Source organism: Mobula hypostoma, chromosome 6 (assembly GCF_963921235.1).
Source record: "Mobula hypostoma chromosome 6, sMobHyp1.1, whole genome shotgun sequence".
Lineage (NCBI taxonomy): Eukaryota > Metazoa > Chordata > Chondrichthyes > Myliobatiformes > Myliobatidae > Mobula > Mobula hypostoma.
Genome location: NC_086102.1, coordinates 143555375 through 143572703, shown reverse-complemented (window position 1 = coordinate 143572703; position 17329 = coordinate 143555375). Strand labels below are relative to the sequence as shown.

The 17329-nt window shown below is 42.2% G+C and overlaps 1 protein-coding gene across 1 annotated transcript in view; it reads right to left on the bottom strand.

Annotated features, from left to right (window-relative positions):
- Nucleotides 1–15297, bottom strand: part of dnajb11 (DnaJ heat shock protein family (Hsp40) member B11) — a 42828-nt gene extending 27531 nt beyond the window's left edge. The window contains exons 1-4 of the mRNA XM_063051889.1: nt 15111–15297; nt 14661–14817; nt 11486–11583; nt 10852–10984 (exon numbers count right to left, since the gene is read on the bottom strand). Of these exons, the coding sequence (XP_062907959.1) occupies nt 10852–10984; nt 11486–11583; nt 14661–14817; nt 15111–15175 (453 nt within the window). The 5' untranslated portion in view covers nt 15176–15297. The remainder of the gene's footprint in view (nt 1–10851; nt 10985–11485; nt 11584–14660; nt 14818–15110) is intronic.
- Between the last annotated feature and the right edge of the window lie 2032 nt (nt 15298–17329).

The following is a 17329-nucleotide window of genomic DNA, read 5'->3' as shown; positions in this document are numbered from 1 at the left end:
CCAAATAGCTTTCGCAGAATGCATTACCCCAGAGGTTCACATACTCTTCATTTAGTTTTAGGACTTGTGAAGATCTGATCACATTTTAGGTCATATTTTTACAGAAATACAGAAACATTTACAGGGTTCACAAACTTTCTAGCACCACTCTATGTAGTCAGCACCAAAACAGGCAGACTAGAAAATTAGCCATGCTGAACTAGGACAGTAATTGAAAATGAATATCAAAATACTCTCTAGCAAAGAGTCGATATTGTGGGGGAAATAAAGATAGAAGGAAAAAAGAAACTGGTAAGATTAAAAAACTAAAATACACCGACATGATCCAATCTCAGATTCATGCATTTTATATTATGTAATTAGATTTGTTTTGGTAAATTTGAGTGTAAGCATTTGATCAGCAGGAATCATAGATTAATACAAGTTTTTACACCATTTCAAAATCATTCATCTTCTGAGTAAGTTTAGTAACAAACCCCTTCCTTTTAAAGCCTGTTAGGGGCAATAAACCGGAACACATTACTGACTAAGTTATTTTACAACTCAACAACAGATCACAGGTGTAACCACAAGTACGGTTTCCACCTGTCCAAGAATGTTGTTAGAAATAACGGTGGCCTATTTTGCATCTTAAGAATAGTAAGTTCACTGGAGTGAGAACACATTCAACCAGTATCACTAACCTGAAAATTTGAAATGATCTTAATGGGAAACCTTCACTTGCCACAACTGCACCATACATCAGACACTGGGATTTTTGTGCAGGAGAAGCTTGGCACAGAAATTCCAAACTGCTATCAAAATCCAATGGTCTTTGACAGATCACACTCTTTACAGCTGTCAGCATTATACATTGTGGCACAAGGTGAGTGGAACTGTTAGGGGATTCAGTGGTTGGGGGACAGACTGAGCTATTAAAGGGTTAAAGGGGTCAGGAAATGATTTTCGGACTCTTGTGAATAACGGGTTAAAATTGCTACAGACCTTTGTTTGTTCTGTTCTGACTGATAACCTTACAGATGTTACGCTTTGTGGATCGAAACCACAAGGATTGAGCCAAGCGTTCTTTTTTTCGTCGTGTAAGCTGGGTCTATAAATTGTAATACTTCTAAGTTGGACGAAGGTTTGATGTGAACTTACAACCCTTGTCTCACCAGCAGAATGGGATGTGGTAAAACTGTCTAAATGAAAGTGAAACTACGGTTGAAATAGCGAGGGGCCATCTCATCCTGCACATTTCCTGAGGTTGATGACCTTTGGTCTAGTAAGGCACCCAAGGGTGTCTTAAAATACTACTGTTGCTAGAAATGTGACTATGGGGGTAGCTAGGAAAATTGTTTCCTGCTACGTGACAGAAAGGATATAAAAAAGGGGACTCTGTGTGCGGGGAGAGTGAGACCACTAGTATGGATCCCGTGTGCGCCCTCTCTCCAGTAGCGAGCTACTAACAAAGAAGCAGCTGTTCTATCTCCCGTAGTACTGTGTGTTCTTCAATTGGGTAACGGGGTGATAATTAGAAGTAAAGTTTAACAATTTGGTGAGTCAGCCAGGAGTCCAAGACGAGGCATTCCCGTGAGACGGCGTCAGCCATCGGCTCGGTGGCAATGACCTGAGACGGATGGGCCCACAAGGTAAGATTTACCCTGATATCTCTCATTAATTGTCCACCTTGATGACCCCTTCGTCTGGCGGGTAATCCTCTGACAGACTCCTGAAGAACAATAAGATTACCCGAGTACTACGGTAAGAAGAGTGGGCTTGAGGATTCGTCCTGGTACAAGGAGTGGGTTTGAGGATACACCCTGGATAACAGTTAGAGGATTCACTGGAGTAAGCTTACAATAATTTACCTGTCTCGGAAACCCTGCCTTAGACCGGTTGTTAAGAGGGGAAATCCCCCACGCGAAGGTCAGGACTCTGAAGTGGATGCAGAGAGATGTGGCACAAAATTAATGGATTAAAGGAAAATGGGTCAGACCCTTGATACGTCAGGACCGGACACCCCCTTGTTTAAAATTTGTAAGGAGAATCCCAGGGACGAAAATGATTTCTGTAAATTATCTGCCTCATTAAATAAGAAACTGGGAAATGAAATGTGGCCATCAGGAGAGCCCTAGGATGTGAAAAAATGTATTCAAGCAGAGGAGGCAATGGGGAAACAAAATTCAGGGGAAAAAATAGAAAATTTTAATGTCAACATGGAGAAAAACGGTCAAGGAATTAACCAGCATACATCAAAGTTGCTGGTGAACGCAGCAGGCCAAGCAGCATCTATAGGAAGAGGCGCAGTCGACGTTTCAGGCCGAGACCCTTCGTCAGGACTAACTGAAGGAAGAGTGTTGTTTGCGAAGGAATTAACCAGTAAGTCTTGACAAAGTCGTTGAGAACAAATGCACGTAGAAGAGGAATTAGTGTATGTGATAGGGAAGGCAAACCCAAGCCATGGGAAGTGTTTAAGTATCAGTGTGAGGAGCATGATAAAGGACAGAAAAGGAGGGAGAAAACCGGAGAAGGAACTGGAAAGGGACATGAGGGTGCTAATTACCAGGGTAAAACGGAGGTATCTCCAGACATGTCTGGATTGCCCATGTTGTTCCAAAACAAGACTGATGACACAGACAAAACGGAGGAGGATTGGTTAGTGCAACCCCCACCCCCCCCACCATTTATCTTCCCCTCCCGCAACCACAGGCATGACAACCGTCACCCCCGTACTCCCCCCAAGGCCCCCATGGGCAGGAACAGGATCAGGAGTCGGGACAATTCACTGACCCGACAGCCGGCAGAACTACGAGTCAAGCTAAACAGCAGTTGAAGGAAAAGCCCTCCCGAATGCCACTGTCCAATGGAAGGGGCAGAAGGAGGAATTGTTTGGTAGGAGATGGACCCTTGATAGACCCAGATGAGGAATACGATGATGACGATCCTTTCGGGCCAGGGGCCCCGAGTGCTAATACTCCCCGACTGTTGCCAACCCGAATTGTTCCTAATCCCCATGGAAATGCTCAGCTCCCTACTCTGCAGGTTTATACCCCCTGGAAACTACATGAAATGTGCATACAACAGGAATTCTGCAGATGCTGGAAATTCAAGCAACACACATCGAAGTTGCTGGTGAACGCAACAGGCCAGGCAGCATCTCTAGGAAGAGGTACAGTCGACATTTCAGGCCGAGACCCTTCGTCAGGACAAAGGGTCTCGGCCTGAAACGTCAACTGTACCTCTTCCTAGAGATGCTGCCTGGCCTGCTGCGTTCACCAGCAACTTTGATGTGTGTTGCTTGAAATGTGCATAATCATGGGCAAGGCACCTAATAGTAAGACGAATCCTGACAATTTTATAGACTATATAATAGGTACCATTCAAATGAATCAGGCCACTCCCCAAGATCTTTTAGTCTTTGTTGTATGGCTCTCATTCAAGATGAACTGACCAAATGGTACGAGGGGCTGGATAATCATAGTAATTGTCAGGCATTTTCAGCAGCAACCCATGACCCCTAGCAACAGGTAAAAACAACCCTCCAGCAGCCCATTGACATGACTAAAGTCTTAGAATGTAGACCAAAGGATAAAGAAGACGGTACTGACTTTTGGAACCGTTTCTGTTCCACCTACGCGACTTATGCCAGGGATACCGCCTATAATGCTGGTAATTCCTCACCCCAGTTTAATGCTATTCTCTTGCAATGTATCCCTGAGAATATCGCTACTGCTATAAGGACCAACATGAACTGGTCAGATAACTCGCGACCCCAAATGAAGCGAGCGCTCATTTTTTTTTAAACCGGAACCCACCTTAGTGGCTATGCCATTGTGAATGACTCGGCTGTGGCCGAGTCATTATCCTCACAACTTTCTGTCTCGGCACAAAAGGCAGAACTATTTGCCTTGACGACAGCCTGTATATTGGCCAAGGATAAAGTGGCCAATATTTTTACTGACTCCCGTTACGCTTTTGGGGTACTTATGACTTTGGGCAATTGTGGGCCCACCGGGGATTCCTCACTTCCGCAGGGACCGCTATCCAGAATGCCTCGTATGTAAAGAACCTCCTCCCAAAACAATTGGCTATCAGTAAGTGCTAAGCGCAACTCTCCGACTCCTCTACAGTTACCCAAAGTAATAACCGGGCAGACAGGGAAGACAAATTAGCAGCGCAGACTGCCATTTGTATTGTCTCCAGGGCAGAGAAATTGGCCTTGGCCTGCAGGCTGACCACAACAACAAAGGGTATTCCAGACATGGACACTGTACAATAACTACAGGGGGACACCAGATTCAGAAAAACTAATCTGGAAGATGCATGGGTGTTCGCACTCTGCATCCAAGAGCCTCCGGTTCACTCCAGTTGGCCAAGTGTGTGTACCTGATGCTTTGTTACCAATGCTTATTGATCGCCTGCATACTGATACGCATCTTGGCAAGGAGGGAATGAGTAACATCTTATTACGCACCTGGTGGCACCCTAGGTTAGAAGAGGCGGTACAAGAGAAAATACGATCATGTCTGATATGCCAACAAACAAACACAGAAAAAGGAATAAGATGTGCCCCAGGAAAAACCCCCTTGCCAAGTGGTCCTTCTAAATGCATTCAGCTTGATTTTAATCAAACTACCGCGTGTACACTGTTATAAGTATTGTTTAGTGATTGTAGATGTGTTCAGTAGATGGACTGAAGCCTTTCCAACCACCAATAATAAAGCTTCCACTGTGGTAAGTTTGTTACTTAGAGATTATACCAAGATTCAGGGTACGCAGACAGATAAGTTCGGACAATGGTCCTTATTTTGTGGGAAACATAAATAAAGAGCTATGCGAGGTGCTGCACACTGAACAGCAGTTTCATTGTGCCTACCACTCGAAGGCTGCAGGAGTAGTGGAACGGGCTAACGGCACCCCGAAAAATAAGTTGGCTAAGTTAATGTCCGAAACCGGGCTGAACTGGCTGAAGGTCCTTCTGTTAGCTTTGTATCAGATGAGGATTACTCCCCGTTCCACGACTGGAGTACCAGCAGCTGAAATTGTTTATGGACGTCCTGGAAGCTAACACGCAGCCTCCCACTCAAGTTGACCTTAATGTTATGGGGGATGAATTGCAAAGGTATTTAAAGCAATTAACATCCTTTCTAAAGTTTCTTCATTCTCAGGTGCAGGAGGCATTTAAGCCATAGGAAAAACCGGAGGCGGAGTGGCCAGATTTGAAAATTGGAGATTCAGAACTGATAAGGGATTGGGAGCACCCCAAGCTTGGACCCCAGTGGAAAGGACCTTTTCAGATCCTTATCTGAACACCCACAGCAGTAAAAGTACAAGGCACGACCAGTGGATTCACCTGAGCGATTGTAAGCGATGGCCGCCTGACGAAAAGTGATTATTGTTGGACTTGGACTCTTTGTTTGTACTAACGGATACTTTGGAAAGTAATCTCTTATGAAATGCATATGCAATTATATGGTATAGAACTGTATGTTACCCCTTAGCTCAATCTGTGGAGGCACTATTAGTGGCTAACCCATCGGAAAGGAGGTGGGAGGATTTAGTAGAAGAGGATAGATCAGGCAGAGAGTGTAAAGGTGAAAAGGGAAAGTTTACAAGAGGGAGTAGGGGACGGTGTGTGGAGAGTCTGAACGGTATCTCTGGGTGGACCTGAGAATTGGTAATCCAAGTGCTGGGGAACTCAGTCCTAGCTAAAGGCACGAATGCAATGAAATGACGATCGGGAAGAGGGTGTTTGGTCACTAACTCTAACTGTAGGGGCATCCAAAGCTGCCCTTTCTGTTTCCAGGGATTAGGATGGGGGTATGTAATTGTCAAAGTCCCTGAGAACATCCCCTGCACTGAAAAGCAGCATCTGCATCATAATTGCAGAATAAAACAAGGGAAGTTTTCATGTACCTGTACTCGAGAAAAGTATATTTCCCTACCCAAAGGGAGTGAGTATGTATGTGGTCATTGTAATGGGTCCCACGTTTCTAGAGGGACAATGTCACTGGCTTTCGCCTCATAATACCGCTCTGAACATACCTGGTATCAGAAAATATTTTCTTCTGGTAGTTCCACATGCTACTGGGCAAAGTGCAGATTTGTGTTCCTCTTTAACAGAACCTATACTATGGCTACCAATGTTCTGCCTCCATTATTCGCCTATTCGCAGTAGGAACCATCAGCCCTCTCACCGTTCCTTGCCTGCAGGAAGCCCACGTTCGACGGCAACTGGTGGCTCGATCCATCAGTAAAGAATTTTGTGCAGATTATAAGAACCCAGTAACTCTAGGATCATCTTTGGGCTATGGGTTCCTGAGTACTCTCTCTCTCTCTCTGAGGGGGTTCAGCAGGGCCAATAGCCGCAAAAAAAAAAAAAAAATCACAACCACCTCATCTGTGGGCTCACAGCATTGGGGAACAGCACAATGGAGGGCCTGGAGGCAATCAACCAAGAAATGGCAGAACAGCGACTTTATGCTCTGCAAACCCAGTATGCTGTGGACTACCAGTTAGCTCAGCAAGGAGGCGTGTGTGCCATAGCTGGGGATAAGTGCATCACTCATGTCAGGGACGAGTCCTATAAAGTCTCTCATACAATTCTAGAGATTCAAGAGCAGTTAGATAGTTTTAGGCAAGGGTCTGCCGGAGAAGGGAGGCTCAGCTGGTTGCAAGGGGGATCGTGGGGCTCTTATCTCCTGCATGGGCTAATCATTCTTGTCGTAATTATCACTGTGTGTTGTGTACCGTTGGCCTGTTTAAACACTTGCTGCAAGGCTTTCGCTATCCAATTAGCAGCACTGCTTTCAGCCCCAATTTAATTGTGTTATCATGGAATAATAAAAGGAGGGAATGAGATATTAAAGGGTTAAAGGGGTCAGGAAATGATTTTCGGACTCTTGTGAATAACGGGTTAAAATTGCTACAGACCTTTGTTTGTTCTGTTCTCACTGATAACCTTGCAGATGTTATGCTTTGTGGATCGAAACCACAAGGATTAAGCTAAGTGCTTTTTTTGTCATGTAAGCTAGCTCTATAAATTGTAATACTTCTAAGTTGGACAAAGGTTCGATACGAACTCACAACCCTTGTCTTACCTGCAGAACAGGAGGTGGTAAAACTGTCCAAACAAATGTGAAACTACGGTTGAAAAAGCAAGGGGCCATCTCATCTGCACATTTCCTGAGGTTGATGACTTTTGGTCTATAAGGCAACCAAGCGGTCTACGTCTTAAAATACTACTGTTGCTAGGCATGTGACTATGGGGGTAGCTAGGAAAATTGCTTCCTGCCACGTGACAGAAAGGATATAAAAAAAGGGGACTCTGTATCTGTACGCGGGGAGACAGACACCACTGGTACGGATCCCATGTGTGCCCTAGAAGTGCGCTCTCTCTCCAGTAGCGAGCTACTAATAAATCAGTTGCTTTATCTCCCGTAGTACTGTGTGTTCTTGTAACGGGTGATAATTAGAAGGTTTAACAAGTCAAGCGGTTATGTGGACGAGAATGAGAGCAGGTTGTCAGGGTCGGGACACAAGAGTCATAGAAAACTGGAGCACAGAAACATGCCCTTTGGCCTGTGCCAAACCATTTTACCTGCTAGTCCCATTGACCTGCACCCGGATTATAGCCTTCCGCACCCCTCCCATCCCATGTACCTATCCAAACTTCTCTTAAATGTTGAAATCAAAATCATATCCATCACTTGTGCTAGCAACTCGTTCCACACTCTCACCATTCTCTGAGTGCAGAAATTTCCCCTCATGTTCTCCTTAAACACTTCACCTTTCACGCTTAACCAATGACCTCCAGTTGTAGTCTCAACCAGCCACCGTGGAAAAAGCCTGCTTGCATTTACCCTACCTATAATTTTTGTGATTTTGTTTACTTCCATTTCCTAGAATGTAGGAGATCAAGGGGAGATTTGATTAAGTTCTAACCTATTCAATCTATCCTTATTACCCAGATCCTGCAGTCCCAGCAAATTAATTGTAAATTTTCTCTGTACGTTTTCAGTCTTGTTTACATCTTTCCTGTGGGTAGGTGACCAAAACTACACAGATCTCCTACTTGGGCCTAACCAACATCGCAGATAACTTCAAAACAACATCCCAACTCCTGTACTCAATACTTTGACCCAAGAAGGCCAATGTGCCAAAAGCTTTCTTATGGCCCTATCTACCTGTGACATCACTTTCAAAGGTTTATGGACCTGTATTCCCAGATAACTTTGTTGTACCACACTCCACAGTGCCAAACCACTCATTGTGCAAGACCTACCCTGGCAAAACATCACACTTGTCTGCATTAAATTCCATTTGCCATTTTTTAGCCCACTTTTCCAGCTGGTCCAGATCCCACTGCAAGCTTTGATAAGTCTTCCTCAATGTCCACTACACCTCCAATCTTGGCGTCATCCATAAATTTGCTGATGCAGTTAACCATATCATCCAGACAGTTGATATAGATACCAAGAATGGACCCAGCACTGATCCCTGCAGTGCTCCACTAGTCTCAGGCCTCCAGTCAGAGAGGCAACCATCTACTACCACTCTCTTGACTTCTCCCACAAGACTAATTCACTGCTTCATCTTGAATGCCAAGCAACCGAACCTCCATGACCAACCTCCCATGGCCAATGCCTTGTTGAAGTCCATGTAAACAACATTCACTGCCCAGCCTTTAACTTTCTAGTAACTTCCTTGAAAACTCTATGCGCACTATGCACAAAGGAATGACTATCCAAATACTCATATAGCCAGTTCCTTAGAATACCCTCCAATAACTTTCCCACTACTCTCACCGCTCACCGGCCTATGATTTCCTGGTTTATTCTTAGAATCTTTCTTAAACAGCAGAACAACATTAGCTATCATCCATTACTTCACCTGTTACTGAGGATGATTGAAATATCTCTGCCACAGCCCCTGCAATTTTTGCATTTGCCTCCCACAGGGTCCAAGGGAGCACCTTGTCAGGCCCTGGGGATTTGTCTATCATAATTTGCTTCAAGACAGCAAACACCTCTTCTGTAATCTGTATAGGGTCCATGACGTTGCTGCTGCTTTGCCTCACTTCGATAGACCCTGTATCTATCCCTCGCATCTTCCCCATCACTTTTGGCTCCTTGCAGATATTATCTTTCTGATATTCCAGAGGACCAATTTTCTTGCAGGCATTCACAGAAGGCATTCACAAAGAAAAACTACAAAGATTGACAAACAACCAATGTGCAGAAGACTAACTGAAAATACAAAAATAAATAAATATATAATACTGAGAACACAAGTTCCAGATTCCTTGATAGGCTGTGGAATCAGTTCAGTGTTGAGGGATGTGAAGTTATCCATGCTGGTTCAGTGGCCTGATGGTTGAAGGGTAATAACTGTTCTTGAATCTCATTGTGTGGGACCTGAAGCTCCTGCACCCCCTTTCCACCGGCAAAGAGAGTTGAATACAATTCACAAAAGAACTGTATACATAAAAAGCAAGAAATGTATCTGGAATGCACTGCCGGAAGAGCTGGTGGAGGAAGATACCTTCACAACATTTTATAAGCTTCTAGACAAACTGCCAAGGCACAGAACGCTACAGACCTAATACAGGTGAATAGAATCGATGGTCAATGTGGACACAGTAGACCAAAAGGCTATTTTTATGAAAAAAAGGGTGGTCATCACAGAGCCCAATAAACAGCCATACAGATTGGTGGAACACTGCCTTGTACTCCAGAGAAATTATCATAATCAATAGAGATTCTAGACATCAGAGATAATCTCCATGTCAAGAAGAAGCTAATGAGGTTGTCGACGTACTCATCACAGGAAAGTTCCAGGTGATAATGGATTCAATCCACACACAAAGCTGTCGTCCCTGCAGCATCTGCTAAAACTGTTCTTGCTAGAAGGAAAGCACTGTACCCCAGGATAGGTGGGAGCAAATGCAGGAATTGTAACAAATAGCAAATGTCCCCTCTGAATATCAAGAAGAGTATTTGTCCATGTTTCCCTGGATAAAGTGCAGAGTTTCAGCAGAATGCAATTACTCGAATCCCAGGCTGGTTTTGGACCTGAGCATCCACAACCTAACCCACCTTTTCAGTGTAGCAGTTGACCACTAAATGGTGCCTTTATCAAGAACTGTGTGAGCAGGAGCAGTTTATTTAAACTGCTGGAAAGATTAAGCTGTTCAGGGTGATCTACTCCTCACATGATTACAGGGTCAGCTAATACAGGGCCACACTGGAATTCTTCCTGATCACAGCAGAGTCATAAAAATGTGTATGCTTGTTGTCATAATTCTTCTCACTGCTATTTTCATGTGTCTCTAGCTTATTCATAGAGAGAATCTATTTATCCACCAGAACCAACAGAAAACTGTTTAGCCTTACGCCGAGAGCCAAGCCAAAATGCACAAGGTCCTCATTGTTGCACCTCTGGCTGATAATGGACAGGCACTCTCATCCCTGCAGTCTGAGCTTGCTATCAAAATTAGGACGCTGAATGTCATAGGCTAGGATGTTGTTATACCACCAAGTAGCACTGATAATGTGTTACTGGCAGTTTTTCAATTTGTCATTTGAAACTGAGATCAACACACACATCACACTACAAAAGCTGCTACCACTTTGGCTACCTCAGACCCATCCTTAATATTTAGATATGAGAGCGTTTCTCCAACTGCAGCTGGAGGTGTGCAAGAGTAATAGGCTGGTATACCCTCTGATGAGGTCCTGGTGCACTTTTGACTTTACTCTCAGGCAGGGCTGAACAGCTTCCTACTTGGTTAAATAAGGAGTTAGTAGATATACAAATGCATTAATTACCAAAAATCAAATTTGTTATGGGTTTCTGTTGATTACTTACTTCTACAAAATTGCCTGAATATACTTCTTCCAGTGTAACTTCAAGGTCCACTACTATGTCGCTTCCTCGGGGAATGTTCCTATCTTGATGTCGAGGACTTCCTCCAAACATAAAACCAAAGTCTCCAAAGAAGCTGCAAGTTAAAAATAAAATGATTTGTCCAGTAAAAAGTTGAAGAAATAGTAATATCTTATTTCTGCATTTCCAAATTTAATATTCAGTTGAGTTTACATTTAATCAAACCAGTCTTCGCAAATGGATCACAACCGTATCACAGCTCTGATGCTTAAAGAAGATCTCAACTTCAATATTTGCTCATGTGAGATCTGCTGATCTCAATCGCTACGTTAGCACAGAATGTGACCATCCCTTATCACTATACAGTAAACTCTAATGCAAGGATTAGCTTTCGTGTCAAGTGTCACTTACTCTTATGGCTAATTTTCCCCATAACAATTGAAAATTAATTCAATATCTTTTCAAATCCAGAGTAAACTGAATCTCAGATACGCAAAAAGATGGACAGAAAGCACATTGGTAAGAGTTGGATCTTACAGGTGGAGAACGATTTACAGATACAAGACCAAGATTGCATCCAAAACATGATATTAAAAATGCAAAGTACATTACTTACTGTGAAAAGATGTCATCATGAGAACCTTGCCGACCTTCCTTTAAACCCTCTTCACCATACATATCATACTGTTTCCTCTTCTCTTCATCAGACAAAACCTATTAGAAGTATAGATAGCACTAATCAATAGGTGCTTTATTACTGCCTCGTCTGCTTAGAGGAAACAAAATAAAAAGAACACTGCAGTTTCAGTTACTCATATTTTGTCAGAGTATTAGAGTAATACACCATAGAAGTGTGCTCTTTTGCCCGTCTCATCTATGCCAACCAATGTCTTTTACAAAATAAATATTTTCAGCATTTCATAAACACTTAGAATAAAACTACAAATGACTCTACACCAGGTTAATGGAAACTGAAGCAAAGACCACCTTTGCCAATTCAAGGCATATGGACTTGCACATATCGACCAATGCCAAGAAACTTGAAAGAAAAATAAATTCAGTGAATTCTTTGTGACTAGCAGCCTAGCACCCAAGTTTGTATTTTATTACTAAGCTTTTACAAAGCGTAAAGTAACTGGATTCAAAACTCATCCTAGGTATTTGGTTCCATGAATACTCCTATCCTTAAAAACTGACAACCTAAATCAACAGGCAATCCTTAGAAGCGAATCTCTTTTTTTGCTTCCATTAATGAAGAATTTTCCCAGATTAGAAGTGTAGACAAAGATTCAAACTGTGAAACCCTCCAGGAAGGAAGGTGGATGGAAAAAACTTATTGATTCCAATTACACCAGCTTGATTTTTCTGGGTTACACCACACTATCATTTTAGGGTACACTTTTCAATCTGATTAATAGCCCAACTTCAGATATGAACCTTTAAAAAGTAAGAGAACGAAGTGTTCACAGATGTTACATGAAGCAAAAGAAATAATTTTTTGACTTGGCATGGTAAAAGAAACCCCTTGAATTTTCTTAGCTGCACTAGTAAATTAAATAACATATGATTCGCAAAATGCTCTCACCTACTCAATTCATTCATGCATCTCAAAAATTTTCATGCTTCTACCAAATGAACAAAATGCAAAGTGGGTAAATGAACATCCTTCAAATTGGAAACCTCTGTTCCAATTAAGGTGGTAACAGGTTAAGCAAAATGTACAGAGAGCCTTCATTTCCCCTTCTCTCAATGACACAAGTTACTGCAGTTAAGAGTTGTGCACGTTTAGTTATTGTGTCCACGTCTGCTTTCAATAAAGTGGAAGTTTTTTTTTATCTGAATTTGCATTTCCTCATGGTTGCATTTTTAAAACTGACAGCATGTTTAAGAATATATTAAAACAAAATCAAATGAGAGAAACAATAAATTTAAAGGTAAACTTTAAAAAAAATGCTGGCATAATTTCTATTCTCCTCTAAGGTACAGGATGTGATCCACTTTATAAATGTTCTGGGTACCAAAGACGTACTGCGGAATGTAATCACAAATGTATTTTTATGAAATCAGATAGCTTCTATGGCATCCTTGTGGAACAATATATTAAATGCATAACATTTGTACACATATCATTATGTGCATACAAACATTCAAAACGTTTCTCCAGGATGAGGTAATTCTGTGATAACTTGGAGACATCGTAGACTTTGTTCCAAACTTGTATATCGAACTGGGTGATACAATATTGAAATCAAATCAATCTACTGAACTCAGTACTCCAGTTAAATTAGTATTGCAATGAGAGTGGAAGAGAATACTCCAGGTTTCTTCCATTCAACTTCAATGTTTCAATGGGAGGAGCTGCAAAGTTACAAGAAACTTTATTTGAAAACAAGTAGGAACAGCTGAACATGGTATAGCTTAGACATCTTTGTTTGAAAATATGAACACCAGATATAAATTTAACAGAACTGTAAGATTAGAAATAGGAAAAAAGATATTCAAAACAACTTTTGTGCAGAATGTTAAATTAATTGATATTACCATTTGACAGAAAAAGCATAACTATATGAAAAGAACTATTAAGAAAAATAGCATGAAATTAGTTAAAAGAGGAAGGGAATTACGCATGGTAAGGTCAGGTGGAGCATTCTGCATGAGCCTGAGAATCTAGTACAAATTTTCTCTGCATACAAAACCAATGTTTGAACAAATATCACAGCATTTTTAAAAATCCACCTCCTCAGTAAAGTTCTACATCCCCTGAACAAAACCACACCTACAGTTAACATTGACTTTAACATTATTAGACCAAGGCCAAAAGGGCTGCGAAATGTTTTGAAAACATGGAGTTGTTAATCATGCATTGTTCAAATGAAGTGACGTACAGAATGGGAGAGAGATACAAACACCAAATGACAAGCAGCAGACAAGTCTTCCGCAGTTATACTGTGTTCAGATTCCCTAATGCAAGAGGTCCCACAATAAGCAACACAAAACCTCTGATGTAAAGGTATAGTTTTGAAATTTTAACTGTTTCCCACTCTCAATCATAGTGTATTTAATTCAAATTTCCAGCATGCACATTATTGTGTCTTTTAAATAAAGATTCGTGTCAAATGCAAGGAATTTGGGATACTGTATCCCAAGGTCATGAAAGATTACTATACAAATGCAAGCTCTTTCCTTACCATCCTGACCCAAGCCTACGCAAAACTGCATTTTCCACAGGAATAGCATTTTGGGTCCCAGTAGGAGATGACATAGCAGATGCTTCAATGCCTACGCTTTACCAATATCATTCAGTATTCATTCAACCACATACAGTGACTTCAACCATTTCTGAACTAGGATAAACTGACTTGAAAAATGGACACGTTCTACAAAATACACGTTAGGAAAACGAATTTCCACTTAACAGTCACTGAATTCGAGAATTGGAGTTTCAATTTATTTAAATATTAAGCCATCATTTCTTATAAACAGCTACAAAAAAATTGATTAAAGTATGCATATTGGAAGAACCTTTCCGCAGCTTTCTGTTGGTTTAAATTATAGTGAGCGCCCTCTCACCTCCCTCCTCGTAGCCAATGAGCAGAAGCCACACATTCTCCCCGACTTGTCATCGTTACAACTCAGAACTAAAAAAAGTGACTCGGAGACTTCACGTGGAAAACGCGAAACATCTTCAGCCAAATCTTACACCGTCACGCTACTTCAACACACAAACATTACCCTTGACTCCTCTCGGCCCTATTCAGCCCCCGACCCACACATGCACCCTTACTCCGTACCTCATAAGCAGCCCCCAAATCCTGGAACTTCTCCTGTGCCACCGGATCGTCCGGGTTTCTGTCCGGGTGTAGCTGCAGGGCCAGCTTACGATAAGCCTTCTTGATATCCTTCACCGAGGCGCTTTTAGAAACCCCCAAGATCTTGTAGAAATCCCGCCTGTCCTCCCGGGGAGGAAATAGACAATGAAAATTCAGACAGGAGTGATTTAACACAACAAACCATTATTTAACTGATAGACCCAAAGGACCACGGCAATCCGCGTAACACCTTCTGTTTTCCCTCAAAAAAATGACAAAGTGAACAAGACCCCCCACACACACACCGGCAGTCACACCGGGGCCGCCGATATCTATTCCCATTCAGCGGAGGTAGAAGCTGCAGCAATCCGGGCTGCGAATGTTCCCCCAGCTCCCGGGGCGCAAGACCCCGCCGTCCCTGGGCCAACTCACCCGGACAACACCTCCCCACTCAGGCACACCAACACAAAGCAGACGGAGCGAAGGCCCACCGCCATGCTTGCCCACTTTTTTTCCCCCGTCGTTTTCTCTTCCTCCGCTGCTCAAGTTGCTCGTTGCGAGCGGCAACTACCGGCAGAAGCACGTAAACAGCATCACCGCTTCCTCATGGCCTATGCCCTCGCTAGGGGAGGGACCTCGACGCCGGTGAGAATTTTGCAGCTGACTGAGGAGGGAGGAGAGCTTTTGTGTGTTCAGATATTGTGCAGGGGGCATTATTTGAATAATCCAAAAAGAGTTTTTCTTTTACGCTGTGGTTGCAAAATTAATGTTTCTTTATATCTAATGTAACAAGCTGAATCGTAAAAAGTTTCACTTAATAATGCGAAAATATAACTTGTTCAGTATAGGAGAATGTATAATGACAATATTTGTAGCCTGTTGGTCGACCTTTTATCCTGATTAAGCTTTGTTTCAGGAAAATTGAAAATACCATCAGAAAATAGAAATTTAAGGGAAATCGAATAAATTGTTAAGTGTGTAAAGTGCAAAATAAAGATTATTCAAGAATTAGTGCAGACACCATGGAGAAGAGAGTTAGGTGGGGTCGCCCATTTATTATAATTACATAATTGATACTGTTACTCAGAATCAGATTTATTATCACTCTCATATCTCACATGAAATTTATAGTTTTGCAGCAGCAGTACAGTGCAAAGATATAAAATTACTCAAAATTACATAATCAGTAATGCTGCCATGGATAATCCATTGCCCTGCTGCAAAAAAAGAGGGTTGTTGGGCATGGGGCTAGGATCCCCACCCTGTAAAAACACCATCCAACAGAAGTTCCAAAGGGCTCATCCCAGGGAGAGGAATGATCTTTGAAGATGGGCTACACCTGAGGACAACTTGAAAGACTGGCCCGGGACAGAGAACTCTGGTGAGATGCAGTCAGTGGCCTATGGGGTGATGGGCTTAACTAAGTACATAATCAATAAACAGTGCTATATAAAAAAAAGAATACTAAGGTAGTGTTCATGGGTTCATGACTTGCTCAGAAATCTGATAGTGGAAGGGAAGAAGCCATTCCAAGAGTCTGTGTTAACATCCCAAATCTCCTCAAACTTCTAATGAAGTAGAGCTGCTGATGAGCCTTCTTTGTGTTTGCATCAATGTAATGGGCCCGGGACAGTTCCTTAGAGATATTGACACCTAAGAACTTGAATTTGGTCACACTTTCTACTGCTGATCCCTCAAAGAGGACTAGTGTATATTATACTGACTTCCCTTTCTTGAAGTGTACAATCAATACTTTTGTCTTGCTGATGTTCAGTGCAAGATTGTAGTTGCAAAACCACTCAATCATCTGATTAATTTCACTGCTATGTACCTCCTCGTCGTCATCTAATCATTGGAGTAGTTATAAATACCACTTAAGCTGAGTGTAGACAGAGTAGAGCAGTGGGCAAAGCGAGGGGCACTTGTGTTGATTGCGCACGGTGAGCAGATATTATTATCAATCTGCACTGACTGGTTTCCTGATGAGGAAGTCAAGGATCCAGTTGCAGACAGAGGTACGGAGGCTCAGGTTTTGAAGCTTTTTGATTGGTACTGAAAAGATGATAGTGTTGAACGCTGAGTTGTAATCAATGAACCATAAGATATAGGAGCAGAGTTAAGCCATTCAGCCCATCGAGTCTGCTGTGCCATTTCGACATAGCTGAGCCATTTCCCTCTCAACCCCATTCTCATGCCTTCTCCCGTAACCTTTCATGCCATGACTAATAAAGAACCTATTAACCTCCACCTTAAATACACCCAATGATCTGGCCTCCACAGCCGCCTGTGGCAACAAATTCCACAGATCTACAACCCTCTGGCTAAAGGAATTCCTCCTGATTTCCATTCTAAATGGATATATCTCCATTATGAGACTGTGCCCTCTGGTCCTAGACTCCCCCACTATTGGAAACATCCTCTCCACATCCACTGTATGGAAACCCAAAATTCATTGGGTTTCAATGAGATTCCCCTCATTCTTTTAAATTCCAGTGAGTAAATGCCCAGAGTCATCAATCACTTCTCATACAATGTGTTTCTGTGATATCATACTGGAGGAACATTGTATCATTTCTTAATGCATGCATTACTAAATGACCATAAATGAGGACCGAGTGTCCTTATAATCTAATCTAATTTAATAAACCTTT